The sequence below is a fragment of the Phasianus colchicus genome, chromosome 2, assembly GCF_987193195.1.
Source record: "Phasianus colchicus chromosome 2, bPhaCol1.hap1.1, whole genome shotgun sequence".
Classification (NCBI taxonomy): Eukaryota; Metazoa; Chordata; class Aves; order Galliformes; family Phasianidae; genus Phasianus; species Phasianus colchicus.
The window spans coordinates 5,979,705-6,003,728 of record NC_143437.1 but is presented as its reverse complement, the minus strand read 5'-3'; the positions used below and the strand labels follow the sequence as shown (position 1 = coordinate 6,003,728).

At 38.8% G+C, this 24,024-nt stretch overlaps 1 protein-coding gene across 4 annotated transcripts in view; it reads left to right on the top strand.

Moving 5' to 3' along the window:
- KIF16B (kinesin family member 16B) overlaps positions 1–24,024 on the top strand; it is a 138,420-nt gene that overhangs the window by 43,616 nt on the left and 70,780 nt on the right. For all 4 annotated transcript variants that reach the window (XR_016463840.1, XM_090134645.1, XM_031603314.2 and 1 more), the window contains exons 13-17: positions 14,598–14,717; positions 15,208–15,259; positions 17,077–17,214; positions 21,623–21,705; positions 21,879–21,967. Coding sequence is in view for 3 of the 4 variants with exons in the window: in XM_090134645.1 (XP_089990771.1) it covers positions 14,598–14,717; positions 15,208–15,259; positions 17,077–17,214; positions 21,623–21,705; positions 21,879–21,967 (482 nt within the window). In the remaining variant the exon portion in view is untranslated. The remainder of the gene's footprint in view (positions 1–14,597; positions 14,718–15,207; positions 15,260–17,076; positions 17,215–21,622; positions 21,706–21,878; positions 21,968–24,024) is intronic.

Genomic DNA, 24,024 nt, shown 5'->3' with positions numbered 1-24,024 from the left:
GCTTTAATTTTAGCTTCCCAGTGTTAGCGGTTGCTCATTTAAGCAGTTCTGCATCCTGCATCTGCATTTTTAATTGATATTTAGACAGCTCTTGATGCCTGTGTGGGCTGCTGCTGGAGCACCTGTGCTTTAACAGTAAGCTGCTTGCAACAGAAAGCCAATTTTCTGATCTGGGTTCTTAAAGGCTCTTTTATAGTTTTTTTTTGATTGATGAGGATGGTGTGGCCTAGAACTGTAGGAGACAGTCAAAAATCTGATTAGAGAGTTTCCTCTTAGTTGTGGTTTTCTTTGTGGCTTTGGGTAGTAGAAGTTTCTTCCTCTTTTAAGACTGAAGTGTCTGAATTGTACTAATTGTTTGAAACTGACTCTAGTAGCCAATGTGGTGGTGTTACATTGTTTGTCACTTTGAGTAGAATGACCATGTTTGGTGAGAGTTTCTGCCTTATTTACCATGGGTATAAGTGAAGGAACCAATATTACCTTTCATAATTGATGATTATATCAATAACTAATCTCTTGCTTTTAAATGAAGAAGTATGCCCTTCCCTTCCTTCATTGTACTGAAGTTATAGGATAGTGCAAAACATACTTGGACTCCTCCACATCAGTGGTACCTCATCAAAGACTGTATTGTCCATGTTTCCTCATCTCTTCCCTTAGCCTTCCAAATAGCGTCTACTTTTCTGGCAGGGGGATTAGTATTTATTTATTTTTATTCCAGAAGCTGAATCTGCATCATGCTGAACATAGTATAAACACAGGAGAGACGTTTGATATTATATATGCAACTCTATGGAATAAAGAAAAAGCTCGCTTACCAGACACCCACTAATGAATCAAACAATTTCACTCATACAATACAAAAAAAACATCTTTTCCTAATTATTGTGTGGGATGTCACTTTATTAGGAATCTCAAATCTTTCAGTTGTTCTTTTGAAACAGATTTTTATTTATTTTTTAGCCCATAGTGTTTTGCATTGGCTGAACTTTGTGGCAAGTGTTTTGGAAGGGAGCCAGGCTGCTGAGCAAGAAGAGTGTCTGTAAACAGTTCCAATCTAAAACTTAAGTGAAATGGTCAGGTCTGCTTCTTCCCCTGTCTTTTTAGGAATTACTTCTAATACTCCCAAATCAGATTTCAGAGCGTCTTGAAATCGTTTCTTCTCCCTGCTGTTGTTTGCTCCTCTCATCGTAGGATCGTGGAATCATTAAGGTCAGAAGAAACCACTAAGATCATCTAATCCAACCATCAGTCCATTGCCACAGTGCCCACTAAACCATGTCACTGAGCGTGACACCTCCCCTTTTCTGGAACACCTCTAGGGACAGTGCCTTCACCACCACCCTGGGCAGCCATTTCCAGTGTCTCACTGCTCTTTTACATTGGAATTTTTACTCTTTGGTAAATTCAAAAGAAATAATTAAGAGTAATCAGACTGCAACAAGCCACTTAAAAGCTCAATCTGTTTTAAAAATACCAACTTCTGTAGAGCTTCCTATTAAATGTAAATATTTAACTTCTTGAGAAATCTAGTTTGCAGCATCTGGGCAAACTGTTGCTGAAGGATTTATTCCAACTTTGCTTTTTCCATCAGCACACTTTTGCTAAAAAGAATGTATTCATATGAGCAGATCTTCAAATCGTTAGTTATTAAAGTTTGTACAGTTATTTTCTTCTGATAAGGTAATGTTAGGCAAAGAAGGATGCTGATGCAGCTCAAGAAGATGTCATCTTGGAAAAAGCAGTGATTGGTCTTTGCTGTTTTTCAGATGGATGTTGGGATGTTTATTTTGAAGATGAATGGATTCAGGGTAACAATTCAAACTTTCATATCTTAGCCATGATTGGAAGCTTGATTGCTCTAGCGAGTAAGTTAAGCTGTCCTGAAGCTTTAAAAAAAATCAGATATCTAATTGTGGATTATGTTTTGCATGAAGGGATGACACTTCCTTAGTTGCTTTTTTTTTTTCCCAGTGGAGTCCACCTGTCACTTGTGCTTCTGCAGCTGCTGTGGTAGCAGCTCTTTAATGGGAACTCTGAGAAAACTGGGATTTAGAATACTGATATGGCAATTCCTCTGCAATGTTAATTAATTGACTGACTATGTGCTGCAGGGATGCTCAGAATTTTGGGGAAAAAAAAAAGTATGCTTAGGCAGAGTGATTGTTGTATAACAAAGAATTAACTGTACTAAGAAGAGTAAGAAAGAAGAGAGTATGGTTCCAGTTCTCTGGTGTTCCTTTGATTTGTTAGTATGCTCCTATAGGAAAAGCACACATCCATATGCCTTTTTGTTTACATAAACCTACTTAATATTGGCTTTTTTCATTGCCAAATGCAATTGATAATGTGGTAAATTTAATGTTACACATTTCAGCTGTCCAAAAGTGTATGTTTAATCTGCAGTTACCTCTTCCCACCCTCTACCTCTATTTACACAGTCTTTACATTATCACATCAGAAATTTCCCAGTATTTCTTTCTCTGGTTTCCGTCAGTGAAGACACGGTTCCCAAGTCCAACTGTCCATGTTAATGAAGCATTCAAACAAATATTTCAAACACCTCTTTTTGTATAAATGGTTAATTAATCAAGGAGGTCTGATTTAATTTCTGAAAATATGAATATCTCAGTGCTTGGGCTATCTCAAAGTTTGAGGCTTATGCAGTCGACTTACCCTCTATTCCTTGTGGACTGGAGCACCTCCCCTACGAAGACAGGCTGAGGGAGCTGGGCTTGTTCAGCATGGAGAAAAGAAGGTTGCAGAGTGACCTCATTGCAGCCTTTCAATACCTAAAGGAAGCCTACAAACAGGAGGGGAATCAACTCTTTGAAAGGGTAGATAACTGCAGGATGAGGGGAAATGGTTTGAAGTTGAAGGAGGAAGATTTAGGTTGGATGTTAGGAGGAAGTCTTTACACAGAGAGTGGTGAGGTGCTGGAACAGCTGCCCAGAGAGGTTGTGGATGCCCCGTCCCTGGAGGTGTTCAAGGCCAGGTTGGATGGGGCCCTGGGCAGCCTGGTGTAGTATTAAATGGGGAGGTTGGTGGCCCTGCATGTGGCAGGGGGGTTGGAGATTCATGATCCATGAGGTCCCTTCCAACCCTGGCCATTCTGTGATTCTGTGATTTACTTGCCAGTCATTAAAGTTACTGAAAAGTGCTACGCTGTATTCTGTACTTTTCATTTGAGCTCATTTACATAATAGCATGAATTACCTCCCAGTAGATGTATGATTTTTGAGGTGCAGTTGACATCTGCCAGAAGTCACTGAGAATTCATGTGAGAAGCAAAGCTGCCATGGTATGCAGCATTTGTGCACTGATGTTTGGACATCTCAGTACGGGTATAAAAATAACAGAAAGCTCTGCCACTGTAGAGGGAAGACTAGCTCTATTTATTGCAGTATGTGAACGTAGCTAATGTCATGCCTCCTTTGGTGAACATGTCTGTCTTCTTTATTATTTCATGTTATCTGGCAAAAAGTGGTGGTTTTCCTGAGACTGCAAGGAAGTTGACAGTAATGGAGATCCTTACACTGGATTTTCGTTTGAAGTATTCGGTGTCCTCTCATGCTGTTCCCTTAAAAGCAGTTACATGAGTATATAGGGTTATTGCAAACTGGAATAAGTAATTCATATGTTTGGTTGTTAAAATCTTGATTTTTATTTCAATGGCTGTGTGATCAATTCCATTGGCAGTATGCTATATATATTGATATACAGTTTATGTATATTTATATGTTCATATCCAGGTCTTAATATGCTTTCAGTGGTAGAATGTGTATCCTCATTTAAGTAGGGTTTATTTCACTGGAATTTGAATTAAGAAAAGATAAGTATAGCTGCTAAGAAAAGTTTATTTCTCCCAAATGACTTCACTAGATTTTCAGAAGAAGAGTATCAACAATCACAGTCATTTTATGATGTGTAAATAATTACTAATGACATTTTACTAATTATTTTATGCTTAAGGTACACAGAATAAAATTAATAATTTTTAAAGGGCACTTTACTCTGTCTTTTTGTAGCATCCTCAAACATTTGACTTGAGATCAAAGGGAATACATCTTTTGCAATTTCTGACTTTTTAATAGTCCTTTAATTTGCATTAAAAACTGCTCATAAAGTGACAACTTGTATTTGCTGTCACTGACCTAGTAAAAACCAGCATATTATTTCTGGAGAAAAAAGTAAGGTGATAATACCTTCATCAACCACTAGAAAAGTCATTATAAATTCTGTTCTCAAAATGGAATGAAAGGAAAAGTCTGTTAAAGTGCTACCTATTGGAGCTAAACATTCAGAGCTAAATCAGATGTTAAATTCAGAGCTGCTGCTCTGACCTACATTCATTATGCTGAAGTAAATTGTGGAGGGACTCAAATCCTTGACTAATGTTACTTTCTAAATGGGTTACATTGGCAAGGTTAGTGAGGAGACTAATTTCAGGGAATGCCTTTTTTAATGAAAACGTCTTTAAAACTGAACACTTGGACTGCCATGTGTCTTTCAAAGTTAGAACAAGCATAACTGTAAATCTATTGTTTCTAAAGTAACATTAAAAAAAAAAAAATTGTTTCCTTTTCACTTAATACTTACAACGCTGTCTATGGTTGTGGTCAGTTCCAGAGCTTGTTTTTAGTGCTTTGCCCCCTTGGTAAGTGCTGAAGTCTGTCTGTGTTCTGGTCCATCAGTGATCCGTGCCAGAAACAGCTGTAGTTTACTGATGTCAGTAAAGCCACCTGACCCTGGGACCCCTATTTAACTAGCGTGGTGATTAGAACCTAAATAAAAAGTAGTTGTAGAGAGGATGTGAGGAAATATTAGGAGGGAGGGAAGCTGGTAGTAGGAGCTCATTGTTGGGCCTGACCATCTTTAATCTTTTCCTTAGGTGTATTAACTGGTGAAGTTTACTGATAATAAAGTGCAGAGACATCATTTTTCATGCAGAGCATCTCACAGAGGACAGGATGACTTAGAATTAGAATAATAGAAAGGAGATTGATGGCAGATAGTTTGAAGTGCAAAAGCCCAGGGACTGATATAAATTTAAAGCCCCATGGAATGGGGAGGAGGATGGTTGAGACTTCACTGTCATAAGGTAGCATGGCAGCAAGAAAGACAGATGAGAGCTTGGGAGGATCATGTAGATGTTTTGAGTAGTGAGAGGAAAATAGGGATGTCTGACACAAGCAAAATTGTAAGTACATTGGGAACACTGTATGTAAGTCATCTCTCACCTGGGGGATGTGAGGGTTGAGAGCAGCCCTGCAGGAATGGAACCAGGCCCTGTGTGCTGGTGGGTGAGGGCAGTGGCTGTCTGTGATGTCCACTGTCAGCACTGCCTGTGGTCTGGTGCTGCAGCATAAGAAGGGCATAAAACTAAAAAGAGCATCCAAAGGAGGGCTGCAAAGATGGAAAAGGGTCTGGATGAAGAGTGGCTGAGAGCCCTGAGCGCAGAGCAGAGGAGCTGAGGGGAGGCCCGATGGCAGCTGCAGCTCTCCCAGGGAGCGGAGGGCAGCGCTGAGCTCTGCTGTCTGTGCAGCAGGGCTGAGGGAACGGCATGGAGCTGTCAGGGGAGGGCAGGTGGGGCTGAGGGAAAGGCTGTGCCCCAGAGGGCGGTGGGCATGGCACAGGCTGCCCAGGGCAGTGGGCACGGCCCCGATGCCGGAGCTCAGGGAGCGCTGGGACACCGCTCTGACATTGGGGTGGGGGTGCTGTGTGGGAAAGAGTTGGGCTCGGTGATCCTTGGGGTCCCTTCCAGCTCGGGATGTTCTGTGATCTGGGTCAAAGAGGATGAGTCCAGGTGAGAGCTGCAGTGAGAGGAAGCATTAAACGCTGTGGTGTGGCCATGCTGGTTGGGTGAAGGCTGATGCTCAGGGTCAGCCTGCTAAAATAGCAGTGAGAAGAGGGAGATACACACGCTGACAGTAATTATATCAATAAATACGTGCACGAGAAGCAAAATAATTATTTCAGCTGAATACCGATAGTGATTCAAAATTCAGGAGTGTGAACTGACTATTAGTAAGTTCAGGCCAAATATGTGAAAACAATTTCAGTTATGCAGAGGATGAGAGCCTGAGTTGGAATCCATCAAGTGATTTATTAAGCTATTTGGGAACCGCACTGGCAACACAGGAGGTCACATTTGTTTCTTCCTTTCTCAGATAGGAGGAACACTGCTAGCATCTAAAGTAGAAGCAAAATTCCTGAAACCCCAGAATTAAAGGAATTTTCTTGTTTCTAGAGATAACTGGAAATTTCACTAATTTTTTAGTGTGTTCATCTTGTAATACTGACTGCAACTTTAACAGTGGGCCATGCATTCTTTATAATAATTAGCATGCAAAGCAGTAGAAAATTCAGAGTAGTCCATCTGTTTATGTGGCAGGTTTCTTTCAGAAGAATGAAATCTGCAATCAAGACAATTTCTGTAAATAGAAACACCAGTCTATTTGTAGTGTATTCCTCTTAAATACTGCTATTTTAAATCCATTAAAAACTGCTCCAAACTCTAGGTCTGTGGATAGGAATAGTGGAAATAATCTTTGAGTGGAAATTAAGTTCAGAAGTTTGTGTTTGGAAGGGAAATGAATTGTGTCGATGGACCTAGGCCATGCTCCACAGCTGGTTTACACTGGGGTAGTGATCTTGTGGCATACTTGAGTTCACAGGACTGGATTTTATCAGAGCTCTGATGCAGACTTTGACTTGGTAAGGGGTTGATGTTTTGCAAGTGTTAGATTGCTCACCTGAGAACACACAATGGAAGTGCTTAGTGCGTTTTGCATGAGACACTGAGGCTTGCATGCAAGGTAAATTCATTAGATGTTTTCATGAAGGATAGTTACTGTCTACCCATACCTAATGGAATTAATATATTTGCAAAAAAACTTGAAGTTTGCAGAAGGTAATTGCATGCTGGAGGATGGTTTGTCTTCCCTAAGTAGGTAAAAGTATTTCTTTTCATACAAAGAAAATTGAGGAGGGAGGGCATACATAATAGAAAAGCAGTCTGTTTTCACTTTCATTGAAAGGACTCATATTTCACATGAGTATTTGATTAACACAGCTAAACACGTGAATGTACTGCTACACGGAGGGTGGTGTGGGATTAGTAAAAGCATCTCACATCCCAGTGTCAAATCTGGAAGATTTTGTAAGTTGAAAGATAAAGTAGAGTTCTCTGGAACACATAGATCATATGATAATAAGATACTGTTTGGTTGATTTCAGTTTCTGATTATTTGATAATTTAGTTAGGATGTCAAAGCAATATATAATAATGTAGAAAACTGGAGAATAATTTAGTTTGTGTACTGTAATTGTGTGATGGAAGCTCTGGTAATTTATTCAGCAAGACAATTCCTGGGGTTTATTCTCTAAAACCTTGGTGATCTACAATTTAGCTTGCTCAGTTTTATGATAGGGTGGCAACCTGCAGCTCAGTGCAGAAAGGATTTACAGGTTAATGAAGTTTACGTGAAAAACTCCTTGTGCTATTAAGTCACAGTTTGGTGAGAGGCTTGACACAGGTTTTTACTATCTAATGCAAGTTAATGTTCCTGTGTTTTTTTTGTTTTATTAATAAGACATGAAGTGTACCTTGGCTTTGAAATATAAAGCTATGAGTATAGATAGAGCTAGTATTGCTGTTGCACTTTGTGTAAAAACTCAGCTTTGTGTTACTAAAAAGGGGCGAATATATGTACATGAAAATGCATCATCTATGCGGTCATTAAAGTACAACTTGAAGAAATTAAGAAGAAAAAGAAAGGTCTAGGTAAAGAAAGTCATCCAAAATGTTAAGAATTACAGGAGAGTGCACAGATTGCAAAGGCAGGGAGGAGGCAGGGAAGGAGGCATTTCTCTTCAGTCAGAAGTGCTGCTGTCATGTTTGCCATTTCACTGCAGCTATCTCGTGAAAGGTAACTCTTTAAAAGCAGGAGATGCTGCATAATGAATCATTATGTGATTTTCTTATCACACATTTGTGTTTCAAGGAGTAAGATCTTAATCCATCAGAACACAGGAGGAAAAAAACATTTATTGTATTAAAGCAGCAAATATAAAGTGTTTTTTTACATTGATTTTTATGCATAATGGCCAAATAATTCATTGCTCTAAAATTTTTTTAAAGGCAAAAATCAGTGGGATACAAAAGAGACTTAGATTTTTTTGTTGGTAACACATGTTTCTAAGTGCATTTACTGGTAAAATACTTTATAAAAAGGCTAGTAAACCTGGTTTCAAATCAGACTTCCAAACATTCTCATCTATTGTGCAGCTGTTAAAGATTATATTGGATCAGATTAAATAGCCTGGTAGATGAAGTCATTTAGGCAACAGTGCCCACTATTGCAATATAAAAGAGGGCAAGCAAGATAGTAATCCTACTACCAGAAATCTTTCCATGTCTCTTGTTCCTGCAGTTCTTGGCATTTGGAACCAGAGGTGATAGATACCCTTGCGTAGTCGTTCCCTGCTTTCCTATTCTCGCCATTTGTCCAGTTTTTCTTGCACCTATGTAAGTTGTATCAGCAGTATCCTTCAGTTTAGCAACGGATCGCTTTTCCTTTCTGATCTGCTGCTGAATGGTTTTCTTTTCTGCTCCCTAGTATTGGTAATAACCAGTGAGCATTGACCATTGGGGAGTTCTGCTGCCGGGGTTTTGTATGCTTCCATCAGGTGCCTCTTCTGCAGTTATTTGTCATCTCCCATTTCTTGAAAGGTTAGTTCTGGAAATGCAAGCAGTGTAGACCTCATACAGGACACATGCATAAGTTAGCTTAGACTGTTGTGTGCATATCTTTTTTTGTTACAACTTTGCTTCTTACATTTGTCAAAAATGTCTGCTTTGGAACTGTAATTGTAAGTCCCCTAATCTTTCACCTATCTGGGTGATAAAAATTGCTGAAGTGCTGTGAAGTCCTCGGTTTGTTACCCACCTTGATCAAGGGTGGACCAGCTGATCCATGCTTCTTATGGCCTCCATTTGCATAGCCTCTTTTGTTTGGTGTATCTGCTGGATTTTGAAATAAACATTTTCAGGTGCCTCTGAATTCTGAGTGATTCAGAGTGTCTTTTTCTGTAGGTATGAAGCATTTCTTTCTGCTGATTTAAAGGGAATGGAAAATATCGGGAATACTTATCTGGAGGGAAACAAATTAAGAACTTCCTTTGTGTACAATGTACGTATCTATATTTTATAGGGAGCTTAATGTTAGTGCTTTACCACTGAAGGTCTTCAGACAGTTTTGTGAACCTAGGACATAATAGCAGATTTGCAATGAAATTGAATGTACCCAAAGTACCTGTTAGCATAAGAATTTGCTGTAGTATGTAATCAGGTTAAATATTAATGCAAAGAGTTGTGCAGTTGTACAATTTTACCCATAACTTCTTTAATCTGGTATTATGCATCTTTGCATAATTTAAATATAGACATCTGGACAATTTACTTAGCTAGCATACTGTTATGCTTTACGGAAAGCTTCTGCACGGTGTTTTCTCAGACCTGTGTGCCAGCAGTTAACCACTGCATATTTAAATAAAAGGATTGAGATTTTCACGATGGAAAGTATAAAAGAAATTAGACTTCACCAAGGAATTCCGTTCATTAAAAGGGCACTGTGCTAATTCTGTATGCTTTTTAATATTTTTGTGTGCCTTTGTCCGTATTATTTATCTGTATTAAATGCACTGAAAGAAATGCTGTGCATCATAGAAGTTCTTTAGCATGGGCAACTGTACAAAGATTGCTCTAAAAGCAATGCCCGCTGTTTATTTCCATGGAAATAATGCCCCATCCCTGGAGGCATTCAAGGCCAGGCTGGATGTGGCTCTGGGCAGCCTGGTCTGGTGGTTGGCGATCCTGCACATAGCAGGGGTTTGAAACAAGATGGTCATTGTGGTCCTTTTCAACCCAGGCCATTCTATGAAACCACAACTGATAGAAAGAGCACAATAATACCGTTTGATAGAGCAAATTCTCAGCTACACAACACTATTTTTCAACTTACAGGCTCATACAGCTACTTTACACAAACGTGTTTCTAAGCTGCAAGCCTGGAGATGCCTTAATGCAGTTAATTCAGCACACATGCTGCAGCAGCACAGAAGGGATTCCGTGGTAGCTCCTGGATGTGCCCGAGAAGTGCTCATGAGTTTAGCCCATCAGGATGTTTCTGGCAGCAGAATTCCAAGAGCCTGTCATTTATGCAAACAATTTAATCCTCTTATCTTTGCTGTGACTCAAGAAGGTGTTTCCTTATGTACTGACTCAGAATTATTTTATGAATGAATTTCAACAAAATGAGTCTATTTAATCTAGAGGTTTTAAAGGAAGAAAACTTTTTTTCTCTGCACAGTGCAGGCATTTATATTCACTGGAGTGCTCCTTTGTGTGTAATACTTGACTTGCTTTACTTTCCACAGTTTATGAGCGCATCTTAAATACAGAGGGAGTACATGTGCACTTTTTTTGTTCAAGGATAATCCAAGATAAGATGCATGCAGTGCATGCAAGTATTTTAAATTCTGCCTTGAGGCTTTCATTCATTTTCTGCATTAGTATTTTTTTAATGGGGACAACGCCTTTCCTGCTCTTGGCATTGTGGCTTATGGATTCACAGCTTTCTAAAATGGTGTTGCACAAATGAAAGTGAATCAAGTTGTGGAACATACTTAGTAATTTCTCTGACTTAGAATAGCATACAGTCCTTCAATTTATTTCAAAAAAGGTCCTTCCTTCCTTCCTCCTTTAGAAGTTTTCTTCCTATGCCATCAGGGGTGAAAGAGGGACAATCTTGCTGCTTCTTTCTGTCTATTTTCTTATCTTTCTTTCAGTGTGGGAGAACAGAGTAACACATACTGTTGAAAGTGTTTGTGGCTTTTGGTTTAGGACAAAAGTGCACAGTTCAAAGTTTTCTTTTGAATTTGGAATTAGATTTTCAGCCAAACGATTAAAAGTTTAGCAGTAGCCCCAGTTAAACATCCAGATTTTTAGTAAAAAAACCCCTAATAATAGAATAATAGAATGGCTTGGGTTGGAAGGGACCTCAAAGCCCCCCCCCAGCCCAACCCCTGCCATGGGCTGGCTGCCCCCCACCAGCTCAGGCTGCCCAGGGCCCATCCAGCCTGGCCTTGGGCACCTCCAGGGATGGGGCACACACAGCTCTGGGCAGCAGTGCCAGGGCCTCACCAACCTGTGAGTGAAGCATTTCTTCCTAACATCTAATCGATATCTTAATCTCACTACTTAATCTCACTACAGTCTGCTGCATTTATTTTAATACTTCCCTTACAAGAGTGCGTTCTATTTGTGAATAGTAGTTTTATACAAAGTAAGGTTTTAGAAACTCAATTTATGTGTTCTTTAATTTTAGATATGAATAAATAACGCGTCAATTTTAAATCACAATTCTGTGCACTTTATTTTTTTAGTATGCAGTAAATGTGTTAAATATGAAAGACTGAAAATTGAAGCTTTTTTCTTTTACTTTCATCTTAGTTATTTGCAGCAGATTTTTCTCTCCCAGCAAAAATTTCGTTATGTCTTGGGATGCCTTTTTTCTCCTCAGTAAGGAATGTTAGCAAATGCTTTGTTTATGCTGGAAAAAATGTTCTGCTCTTAATGTTCTATCAGTTGCATTGGGCCAGAGGTTCCAGCAGTTTTGTGAGCAGCCGCCTATATTCACTGTCCTAAGTCTTCAGTCTTGTCATATTAGGAAGGTTATGAATTATGTGTAACAGTAGGTGCCACTCAATAAATATTTAATATGAGATAGATATTTTGACTGAAATTACTTTTTCACTTGAACAGTGATTTAAACTGTATTTTTTGGTTTTATGAGGTGACACTTTTATAATATCAAGGAATAGCTGGATGCGGTTTGAATGTCAGAGAGCTGCAGGGCAACATTAATCACAGGTTTTTTTCCCTTCTTGCTGAAGGCTGGAGAACTTTTTAGTGCACCCATGACCAATCTGGGATTTCCTGGTTTTGTTTTGGAGTCTTTTTGTCTTGTCAGCATCTCATTTTGCCCATTTTTGCACAGTCACTGGAGAACATTTTAGGCAGTGTTGATATTGACGATGTTTTATACCGTGCAGAAGAAAAATGAAGTAGTAGATCTTCTCTCTTAGATTTGTCAAGTTGTTGTACGTGGGAAAATACACATAGCATTTGTAAGAGAAAGCAGATAGATTGCTGTAATGTCTCGGTTGGCTCTGAAGAGTGAAGATAACTTGGAGAAGTATTCATGCTGTTGTCAGAAAGCTTGTTTTCTGTATTTGCTGGCACCAGGAGAAAAGTGTGTGCTTCGTAATACACAGAAGCTGATGCCGTCTCTCCTTCCCAAGTTGTCACTCTTCCTTGGCTTATAATGGCTTAGTTCTTTAGGTAGAAAAACTGGTTCATTTCGAGAAGCAGTGTGTGCGTGTTCGTAGTCTGCTGCTGTTACCTTCCAGGTGTAGGAAGCCAATAGGGTTTGAGTTCAATTTGCAAAGTAAACTTTAGGAATACTAAAGCTATAGTTAATCTCTTATATATTGTGTATACCTGTATATGCACGTGATATTTTCAGTACCCACCAGCCAACTGGTGTCCAGCCAGACCCTGAACAAGAGCAGCCCTGGCAAACTCAATCCACACTCCTCCCTTCAGTTTTCATTGCTGAGCAGGACGTGGTGTGGAAGATCCCTTTGGTCAGTTTGGCCCAGTTGTCCTAGTTGCATTCTCTCCCAGGCTCTCATCCGTCCTCAACAAGCCTCAGATCAGCTGTGGGTGCATGGCTGCAGCTGGCCTTCTGCTGGGAGGTGGCTGGGGCACGGTGAGCCAAGGAAAGGCACCCTACCCTGGCCAGGAGCTGCAGCCTTGCCACAGGGACCTGCTGCCTCTATCCAGCCCCTCCTGCTCTGTGGGGATGGTGGCAAAGTGCTGAGGACATGTAGGAGCCTTTGCTGCCCAAAAGCCAATGGGTGGCTCTGCTGCTGGCTGGCTGGCTGTCTTGGCATAGCCTGAATGGTGCCAGGCTTTGCTGTAGGAAGGCTCAAAGGGCAGCACCTTTACAGCTCTGCATGGGCTTGGGGCTTCTGAAGCAAGTCATTGTAAGGCCTGGATGGAAATTTTCCTCAGAGTAAGAAAACTCCCTCCACACTGCCAAAAGTGTCGTGGTTGAATGGCCTGCTGCAAAATGTGAGGTCTGTTAGCAGTGCCTTGGATACCTCAGGGTATATAGGTTCTGGATAACTCCGCATGGGGATCTGAACAAAGCTGGAGGCACAGAAATCATTGCCTAGAGATCTTATGAGAGTGCTGGAGAGAAGGATTTGGAAGGATTTCTGCCCTGCAGAAAAGGCCCTGGGGATCTTAGTCCACAGCCAGCTGAATACGAGCCAGCAGTGTGCACAGGTGGCCAAGAAGGCCAGTGGCATGCTGGCTTGTGTCACACTAGTGCAGCCAGCCAGCAGGAGCGGGAGGTGATTATCCCTCTGTACTTGGTGCTGGCATTCATTTTTGGGCCCCTCGCTGCAAGAAGGCTATTGAGTTGCCTGAATGCATTTAAAGAAGAGCAATAAAGCTCATGAAGGGACTAGAAAACAAGACTGGCTGAGGGAACTGGGATTGTTTGGTCTGGGGAAGAGGAGAGTGAGGGGAGGCTTCATTGCACTCTACAACTGCCTGAAAGGTGGTAGGAAGGTGTGTGTCAGTCTCCTTTGTCAGGTGACAGGTGATAGGCATATGTTGTGTCAAGATCTTAGATTAGATCTTAGGAAGAATTTTTTCACACAAAGGTTGGTGAAGCATTGGAAATAGCTGCCTAGGGAATTGGTGGGCTCGCCGTCCGTGGAAGTGTTTGGTACATGTGGGAGTGGAACTTAGGGATGTGGTTTTTGGTAGCCTTGGTAGTGTTAGGTGGTTGGATTTAATAAACTTCAAGGTCTTTTCTAACCCAAATGATTCTGTGTTTCTTCCAGTGTTAAAGCCTTCCACTTATACTCCTGCTGAATGATGCTTTCTTCCACAGGTGCTGCAGAGTGTGGCCCAAAGGAAATTCAAACAGTTAAAATTATGTGCAGCAAATATTTCCTGCATTTCTTTGCTATGCCAGTGCTTCCTTTACTTTGGATGATGTTCTACCTGCTTAAGCTTACTGGGCTTTCAGGTGTCTGGGTTTTTAATTGCATAAGATTCATTTTTTTTATAGGACTGCCAAAAAAAGTTTTCAGTCTCCTATTCTTTAGCCATACTGAATTTTATGTAGTTTTAAATTCTTCTTACTATCATGTATGGTGATACAGAGCTTGCTTTTATACAACACTGCTTTGTTATTCTCTTGATTGATCTCCCTTATCTGGTATAATTCAGCTGTTTGTCTGGCCTCTTTCAAATAACACCTTCACAGATTTCCTGAACGGTGAGCTTGGAACACTCACTGGAAATATAAAAGTTGCATTTGAAATGTTAGGGGAAAAAATCCCTGCCAATTTTTTGTGGTATCACAGAGAATGAGTTACTTTAAACATAGTTTAAAAAGAGAAAGAAGAGTATTTCCTGCATATCTTAATAACTATACTTTTGTCCTTTACAGGAACAAACGTTGGCTCTGAGGAAAGAAGGGATAGGTGTTGTGTTAGATTCTGAACTGCCTCATTTAATTGGCATTGATGATGATCTCCTTAGTACTGGCATCATCTTGTATCACTTGAAGGTAAATAAATATCTTTGCTTCCATAACCTTTGTATGCTGTGTGATTTTTTTCTGTAGACAAATTGTAGTATTAATTTGCTAAATATAGTGCTCATACAAGTGCTCATTACATGTCTCCGCTGTGGTGGGAAAAGCTCCTTACATTTCTCTCCTATAGTTTAGGTCTATCCTGAAGGTTAACTGGTTAAGAGATAGGTACTTACTATATCTACCTATGTATGGTTTTTCTTCCCATTAATTTCATTGTGAAGCTTGACTTGAAATCCAGATCTAGATTGTCTCAAAACTAAAATGATGGTCCTATGCATGATGGTTGAATTTGCTAATATATCATCTAATAACAACTGTGAAAGTGTTTCTTAAAATACAAGGGAAACAATGTAGTATGTTGGAACATATACTGGGCCATAATAGCCTGTGAAAGATAAACCATTTCTTTCTATGAAAGGGAGATTTCAACTGAAAATGTGTATGTTTTTCTCTTAATTAGGAGGGTCAAACATATGTTGGCAGAGAAGATGCTATGACAGAACAGGATATTGGTATGAAATTTTGCATTGCTTTTTTCCATTCTTTCTAACATCCCAGTCTATTAACAGAGCTTTATAATTTCCTTTCTTTTTTCAGTTAGTTGTTCATATGTTCTCGCATATTGTAATTTTTAGGAAATTTTTAAGGCTGTATTACGTGGGATATGCTTCAAGGAACATGACTTACAAAATAGCTTGTGGGATTCAAATCTATTCATATTCACATACTTGTTTCTTATTTCTTTCTACTCTTGAAATAGCCTTCTGTAAAAAATATTATCCTTTTTCATACAGCACCTGTCACAACTGCTGCACAATCATTCTCTTAACCTTTGTATAATGAGAATATTTTTATATTGTTATACCTAAAGCAGTCAGGTCTTTAGATTTGGGTGGAAGAAAATTCTGGAAGTTAAGTGAAAAGTAGGTAGGCTTCTTGTACTGTATTTCTTACTTTTTTAAAAGACAATTAATTGCAATTGCTGAACTGCCCTGTCACATATGTTGCTTAGAGGCAGTTTCATGAAATAAACTGCATCCTTAAATTCTCAAATGAAAAGCTGAGAAGTCAGATATGTTATTTTGTATATATCCTGTGGTTAAAAGATGTGTGGATTAAGATTTTTATATAAATACCATGCGATGTTAAGCAATATTGGTAGAGATAATCACACATAATGCACAGAAAGTAGCCTAACTGATTGATAAGTGCCTGAACATAATAGAAATATAACCTTTTTTCAGCCTTTCAGTCTGGAATTGCATGTTACTATAGAATCATAGAATGACTTAGGTTGGAAGGGATCTTAAAGTTCATCCAGTTCCAACCCGTTGCTGTGGGCTGGCTGCCCTCCAGCAGCTGAAGCTGCCCAGGGCCCCATCCTTGGGCACCTAGCCTTGGGCACCTCTGGGGATGGAGCACCCCCAGCTCTCTGGGCAATCTGTTCAACTGCCTTACAACTCTCTGAGTTTAGATTTCCTTCTAACATCTAACTTCAGCCTCTCCTCTTTTAGTTTTAAGCCATTCCCCCTTGTCCTATCACTGTTAGTCAAGTGAAAATTTAGTCCCCTTCCTGCTTGTAAGTTCCCTTTAAGTATTAGAAGGCCACAGTGAGGTCTCCCCAAAGCCTTCTCTTCTCTAAGCTAGACAAATCCACATCTCTCAACCTTTCTACATAGGAGAGGTGCTGCAGCTCCCTGAGCATCTTTGTCATCCTCCTCTGAACTCACTCCAACAGCTTCACATCCTTCTTGTGCTGGGGGCCCCAGGCCTGGACACAATACTGCAGATGGGAGCTCAAAAGCAGAGTAGATGGGGACAATCCTCTCCCTGCTGCCATCCCTCTGCTGGTGCAGCCCAGGATACTGTTGGCTACTTGGGCTGCAAGTGCATGCTGCTGGTTCACGTACAGCTTTTCTTCCATCAGGACTCCCAGGTGCTTCTGTACAGGGCTGCTCTCAGTGAGTTCATCTCAGTGAAATTAAGCAAAAAAGTCTGTCTCCACAAATACATAAACTTTCCTTTCCTGTTTTCTTTATCAGAAAAGAATGAGCACTTATTAATCTGGTGCCAAAACATATGTGAAGAGACCATTATGTAAAATAAATCAGAAAAAAAGCACTTCTATTGCAATAAAACAAAAAAAAAAAAATGGGGACAGTGTTTAAGGAATGTGGGAAGTGATAAATGAAAGAGCAAATATTGCCCAGAAAAAAATGAGAAAAGACATTTGGAAATATGTAACTCAATATGTCCTTAATGAATCAATATCAGCATGCAAATCTTATTAGCTGTTAAAAGACTAATTATTTTATTTTTGTATGTTTAGTTCTTCATGGTCTGGATTTGGAAAGTGAGCATTGCATCTTTGAAAATCTTAATGGTACTGTGAATCTAATACCACTGAATGGAGCACAGTGTTCTGTGAATGGAATTCAGATTACTGAGGCCACGCACCTAAACCAAGGTATTAACCAGCATTGTGTAATTTTTGATAGTGTCTTTGTTTCTTTCTGGCAAGACCACTGAAAAATCTACGTGTATACAGAGGGATTACAGTTTTAATTCATTTAATTTTAATTCAGTTTCTTCTCATCTGCAGCCCAAGGTGATCAGGTGAGCCATGGATTTCTTGTTCTGTCACAGAACTGCTATGTGCTGTAAAGAGAACTCTTTACTAATTTAAGTCACTTCTTGATCTTCAGTGTGAACTGATACTTACCATTTGATTTCATTCAAACCTTATGTGGAAAGTGAACTCCATGGCAGGTTGCTTTGATTGCTGTGATATTAAGAGAAAGAATATTTTAGTCATGTGGAAACCAGTAGCACTAGAGACATATTTTTCCAGCTCCTCAGAGGTCCAGGCCAGCCCCACTTAACACACTGCTGCCAAATCCTCTTGCACAACAGGAGGTTTAGCTGGAGTATCTGTTAACTGCAGCTGAAGGGAAATAACAAACAGGGGGAGAGTAACCCTTACAGGTGACATTCAGGGAATTGTAAGTTTAATATTAAAGCTTTGAAATCTAGGAATGGAAAAAGCTTCTCGGACAACTGGGACCAAAGATGTATTTTGTTGGCATGGAAAGAAACAGCATCAAATAAGCTGAGGAGCACTGCAGCTGAGGTTCTGATGTTTTATCTTCCAGGAGAACCAGGAATACCTTCTCACTTAGCTAAGCAGACCCATTGAGCAGTGAGGTTTTGTTGCAGCCCAGCTGCTGAAAAGCAGTGCCATTTGACATTCACAGAAATTAGCTTTCAGAATAAACTTATGCTAAAAAATGAGGAACACAGTGGACAGAACAGCACTGTGTGAGAGAAGTCTTGGTCTTTCTGAACGCAAGTGCTTCAAAATTCTGCTTACAGAAAGCAAGGAGTTTTGGTGTGAGGAGGGGATGTTGATGATTCTGTCAAGTATCTATTCATGCAGAATGAGAGTTCTGCAGTCAGAAAGAAAGCCCAACCCCTTTTGTCTTGAAATTGAGTAAATGCTATTTATATCTTATTAGAAACACTGGCAAGAAACACTTAATGAGAATTGCAGTTGCAATGCCTCATCTTTTCTTTAGCCTGCTGCCTTTCAAAGGCAGTACAGATTTGATTGGCCTCAGAAGGAAGTTGAAGTTTGGATTCTATTTCTCTGTTCTAGATGATGTATCAACTTGAAATTTGGACTATAAAGGGTGAAAGTGTGCTTTGTTGTTGTTGTTTTGCCTTCTGACTTTCTGTCTAAACAAATTTGCAACTCAGAAAAAGGGGGCAGAGGAAAGGGTTGCTTTGAATTACTAAATTGTGCAAAACAGCTGCCTAGGCTGACCTGTGAACCGTGTAACCAGATTGAGTTTGAAGGAAGGGTTACAGCTATGACATCGGGCTAGCAAAGCTGATAAATCAACTGATTTAACAACTTGTGCACAGTGCGTGTATCCTAGCTGTGTTAGCATTTAGTCTCACAGCATGCAGTGCCAACCTCTTTAAGGATCTGATTTGGGTATTGCTGATTATCTGCTGATATATTTAAGTGTTTCCGTTTATGATAATCTAAAAATTCGACACATTTTCAAATGAACAGTTATTAATAATAATAATAAAAAAGAGGCATAGTAGTTAATTACCACTTCCTTCTTCAGATTAATTCCTGCATTCGTGAATTCTAGCTAATGTGGCCTCTGTGTAAATGCAGCTCATTACACTATTTTTACTTTATTAAGAGCATCTGGTAGAATTTCTAAAAGTAATTGAACAAATATTCACTGGAGCTTGTCCTTTACCTTAAAGTTGTCCTCAGTTTAAACTGCATTTTCCATTTTTAAGCTAAGCTGCCAACCTTTCTATAGTTAACATAATCTCTCAATGTTTGTTTCTTTTCATAGTTTGTTAATAGAAGTACTTTTAAAAACAAAACAAAAGTAATTTAGAAGTTAGGCAGATCTTAATTATAGATACTTTTGTTTGTGCAGTTCTGAAATATTGCTGTGTGTAGACAATATTTGAATATACATTCTTCATATTTATTTCCTATGCTCTCTGGTCATTTCTGTGTTGGAGTTCACCCATTAAGTTACCAGATCAAAGGTATCCATAAATGATAGGCTGGTTCTGCATGGTTCTTGTTGCTGTTCTTCATACTGTCAGTGTATTTGTGAAACCTTTTGTTCTTTGCCATTTAACTTTCAAGGAGAATAAGAATTGTTGCTTAGGGTAAACAAATAAAAAGCAAACAGCATAGCAAATCCAGTTATGTTTCCATGACGACATTAACACTGTGCATTTGCATTCTGATGGGGAACTGCATTGTATAATAACAGATAATCTAACCTGATGCTTAGGAGTTATTTGACAGAGTGGCTTTGATCAAAACTTTTTTTTCTTTACTAGGTTTTCATGTTGCATATCTCACTTCTGTCAAATGGAAGTTAAGACTGTAGTTATTCCTTAATAGTAGAATAACAAGCATGCAGAGGTCCCATAATGCAAAAAGTGGCGTGATGATATAATAATGCCTATGACATCCTAGGATAAAAAGGAGGCATGTAATAGGAGAAGTGGAAGAATTGCATTTCCCCATGTAATCTGCTCTTTCACCATCCAGGTGTACTAAATTGAGCAAAGAGGTCTAGTGGTTGGCAACCCTGCTCATGGCACAGGTGGGTGAAACTACAGGATCTTTAAGGTCCCTTCCAACCCAAAGCATTCTGTGAATTTAAATACTTCCATAAGTGACATGCACACATCTCTTTCCCCCTATTCAAACTGAAGCCAGGTCCTCCCCTGCTAGGCTTATGATCATATGATTTGGAGAAGTACTGGAAGAGAAACACAGTTGTTGTTCATATGATCTGCCATCTGGTTTTGAGTATCGTGTGCTGTTTTTAAGTCTTTCTCCTATATTTTTTAGATGCATGAAGTTAGGAATATGAATCCATATCTGTATTCATTTATTTAAGTACCTACCTTCTATCTAGTAGTGTAATCAAAAATATTTACAATTATATGAATCTTCATCTGAAAGTAACCAAGGTAATTTTACTGAAATTCTTATCCTCTCCTCTGCTAAAGTCATCAAACAGCCTTCCCAGAACACAGCAAGAATAGGATAGAGAGGTGTTTTGTCTTTTTTGCCAGCATGTGAAGACTAGCACCTTTCTAATATGCTTACATTAAAAAATAAATGTGCCTGGCACACTTCATGGAGGGAAGGTCAACAGGTTGTGTCACATAAATCACAAAGGTGGTATCAAAATGCCTTTGCAATACAATCTGCATACAGATCAGTGAAACGTTACTCTTCTTAAGATTTGACAAGGTAAACTGTTTGGTCCAAGATCTGATCTGTTTTGCAGACATCAAGAAGTGATACTGTGATTGTAGTGCCTTTTGTCATTGATTTATCAAGGCCAAATGACCTTATTGGGGTCGATGTTCAGAACTGAGCTAATTTATGAGGACCGCTCCTTATTAAGGACAGCATTTCATTCTCACATGATAACAATTTGTATGAGGAGGTTGTAAGTGCATTTTTTGGGGGTTGTAAGTGTAATAGAATCCTTTTTCTTCTAAAAGTAACTCACCCTGACAGATAAATGCTTGATTTTGTTGTGATTAAGTTGGAAGGCTTCATTGTTACAAGAGTAGTGAAACATCACAGACAGCGTACTTTTTAGTAGGAAGGTATTAATCTGGGCATCATCATCCTTATAATATTATAAGAATTGCCCAGAATCACATTATATGTGGATCTGTACCATAACTGATTAAATACCATAATGGATAGGAAGTGAACAGTATGAATTATTCAAGGTTCTTCCCTGAGAAAATAACTACTGAGTATAAAGGACTAATAATCTTGTTCTGAGTGATGACAAACTTCAGCATTCTTCTACATAAAGAAGAAAAAGGTTAATGGGACTACAAATGAAGGAAAAGTAGAGGCGAAATGAAATTTTACTTCGATCAGTCGTGGATGAATGATGATTAGTTTGTTCTTAGTCATATTTATGGATGTTCCCATGTTGTTTGATACCTGCTAGTAGTTTCCAAAGTAGTACTGTTGTAGAGCGTGTAGGTCAGATTGGGTCAGTTGCTATGATTGCTTCCTCTTCCTATCATTAACCTAAACTACATGAGTATAGTTGACCTTTTGTGTGTGTGAACATGTTCTTTTAAGTAGGAAGAAGGAGGAATAAAATATGCACATCTGTTAACAAAACTGTGACTAAATGTTGTTATACACTTGGATTGTCAAAATGCATTTTCATTTTGTCCTGATTTAATGGGAAGCTTTGCTTACATATTGAATGACTGAAAAATCATTTGGCATTTCCTGGTACATTCTGTTGACAGTACATGGTATGTGTTTTTCTCATCAGGTGCTGTGATATTACTTGGAAGAACCAATATGTTTCGCTTTAACCATCCCAAAGAAGCTGCTAAACTAAGGGAAAAAAGAAAGGTAAAATTAAATCAGCATCTGGGGGAACTTAAATCCCTTCACAACTTTCTTGCTAATGCAGGCACACATTGATCATTGTAGAATTTTAGTTTTGCTTCACATAGAATATTTCATGAAGTGAAACAAGCGCGTCAGTTTTTGTCTAACACATACATTTTATGGTCTGTTGTTAGAGTGGACTGCTGTCTTCCTTCAGTTTGTCTATGACAGATCTTTCAAAATCTTGTGAGAACCTATCAGCTGTTATGCTTTATAATCCTGGGTGAGTATATTCAAAAATGCTGTAGTAAAAATTGCAATTGTTCTTCATTTTAGTTGTTTGAATGTTCCAAACGGCAGCGTTAGAAACCATTTTGTTCTCAATTTAACAGTGTATATGTACTAAATAATGGGCTTCTGAATGAGGTGAGAACTTTTGCAAAGTGTTATTTGAGCTAAAACTTCACATTTGTTCTAGAAAATGGCGTGAGAGGACACCAAGGAGCTTTCCATCCTGCTTAAAACTTGCTTTAAGCTGGGATCTCACTATTGAAATGTAAGAATTGTAACTGCACCAGCAAACAGCCTTGCTAACAGATCTGGAACAAAGAAAGTTGTTGTACTTGGAGTTCCAGAGGAAAGATTTGGCATTATATAACCAGGGCTGTTCAGCACAGTAATGATATACCAAATTTTACATTTATCCTTTCTTCAGAATTACAAGCTAACTATTTTTCATTAGACAAATGCATTGCAAACAGAAAATTTAAGATTTCTCAAGTTTGTATAAACCCAATGAAGACATTAAAAAAAAAAAAAAAGCTTTGAAATAGATGTCTGTAAGTTCTCACTATGTACACTATGTACATCTTAGTAGGTGGCCAAGTTAGGATATGGAAAACCATTTTATTATACAGTTAGAAAGAAATAGAATGTTTGTTGCGGAGAAGCTGATTTTAATGTCTTTACCAGTGTTCTTTAAGTGATTTATGGAGAATGATGGCATTTTGTTCTATTTTCTTTATTTTTCCCAGCAGCTAGTGCCTGTGTTTTACATTGAGAATGAGATGATACTCTTTAACCACCCGTGTGCTTCTGAAAAATTGTCAGTAAATTGAATTACAGGCTTGGGTAGAGCAGATTTATTCCTAAGTTTTACTGTGGGGTTGTTCTGTATCTGTTAGAACTTAGGAAGATCAGACAGATAATAATAACTGAAATTAAACAGTCTCTTTAATACTGAGTGTATCCAACAACATTGCTTTAAATGTGATTGTTGCTCCTTTGCTAACTACCTACAAGAGACTACGTATAATAACACTGCATCAAATGCTGTAATTATTGTTCTTTTGCTGCTAAACTACCCACAAAGAACACAAGGAAGGGAGCTAGTTGTTCATAAATAGTTTTTTTGTTTTGTTTTGTTTTGTTTTGTTTTGAGACAGAGAAGAAAGAGAAGGTTAAAAAAAAAAAAGTGTGAATATATTTGTATCATTTTTTTCCTATTTTCTTAACCTTTTCAAATGGTTAGATCAAAGCTTCTAATGACAACTGTTAGCATTGTATTTCCTGAGGCTGTGGAAATTTCCTATTTCTTTGTTACTAAGGGTATTGATCTACACTGGGATACCACAAGCTTTTCCCTGTGTAATTTCTCATATATTATTAGGAATAATTGCATTCTACTGCACAGTGCTGGCCTTGACTTTGCAGAGAGCATAAATTAGGACAGATTGTTTCAGAATTGCTTCACTTCTAGCCTTTCAGATTTACAGCAAAATATAACAACATTGACTTGGCCCATTTGAAGGTTGGGATCAGAATGAATTTCTCTTACCAGCAAGTTCGTGCTGCTACATCCTGTCCTGCAGAGAGGATTTTCTCCACGATCCTTTTGTAGAAGTAAATTAAAAAAAAGTTACTTGACCTAGGATGGAGCAGCTCTCACAAATTCTTTATAAATTCTTTTCTTCCAACATTTTGTAGGATATCATTTCTTTTTTCCTCATCATATTTTCCAGTAGCTTGCCTTATTTTCTGGAACTCATACAGTATGACTAATATAATTACCAGCGTATTCAACAATTTTTAGAAACTCTCTCCATTTATTATGTCTTGTAACTTGTATGTTCCTCGTTTTTTGGGGGCATGATAACAGAGAGCAGATACTGTTGAAATAGAAAATAAGATTAGGTGAAAATTCTCTTCATATTCTTGAACTCTTTCGTGCCTGTGCTTCAATGGACTGTAAGCTATGAGCACAGGGTTAATAATACTGTCCTGCTATTCTGCAGTCAATTAATCTTTCTGAACTGCCTTTCAGTATTTTGTCTTACTTGA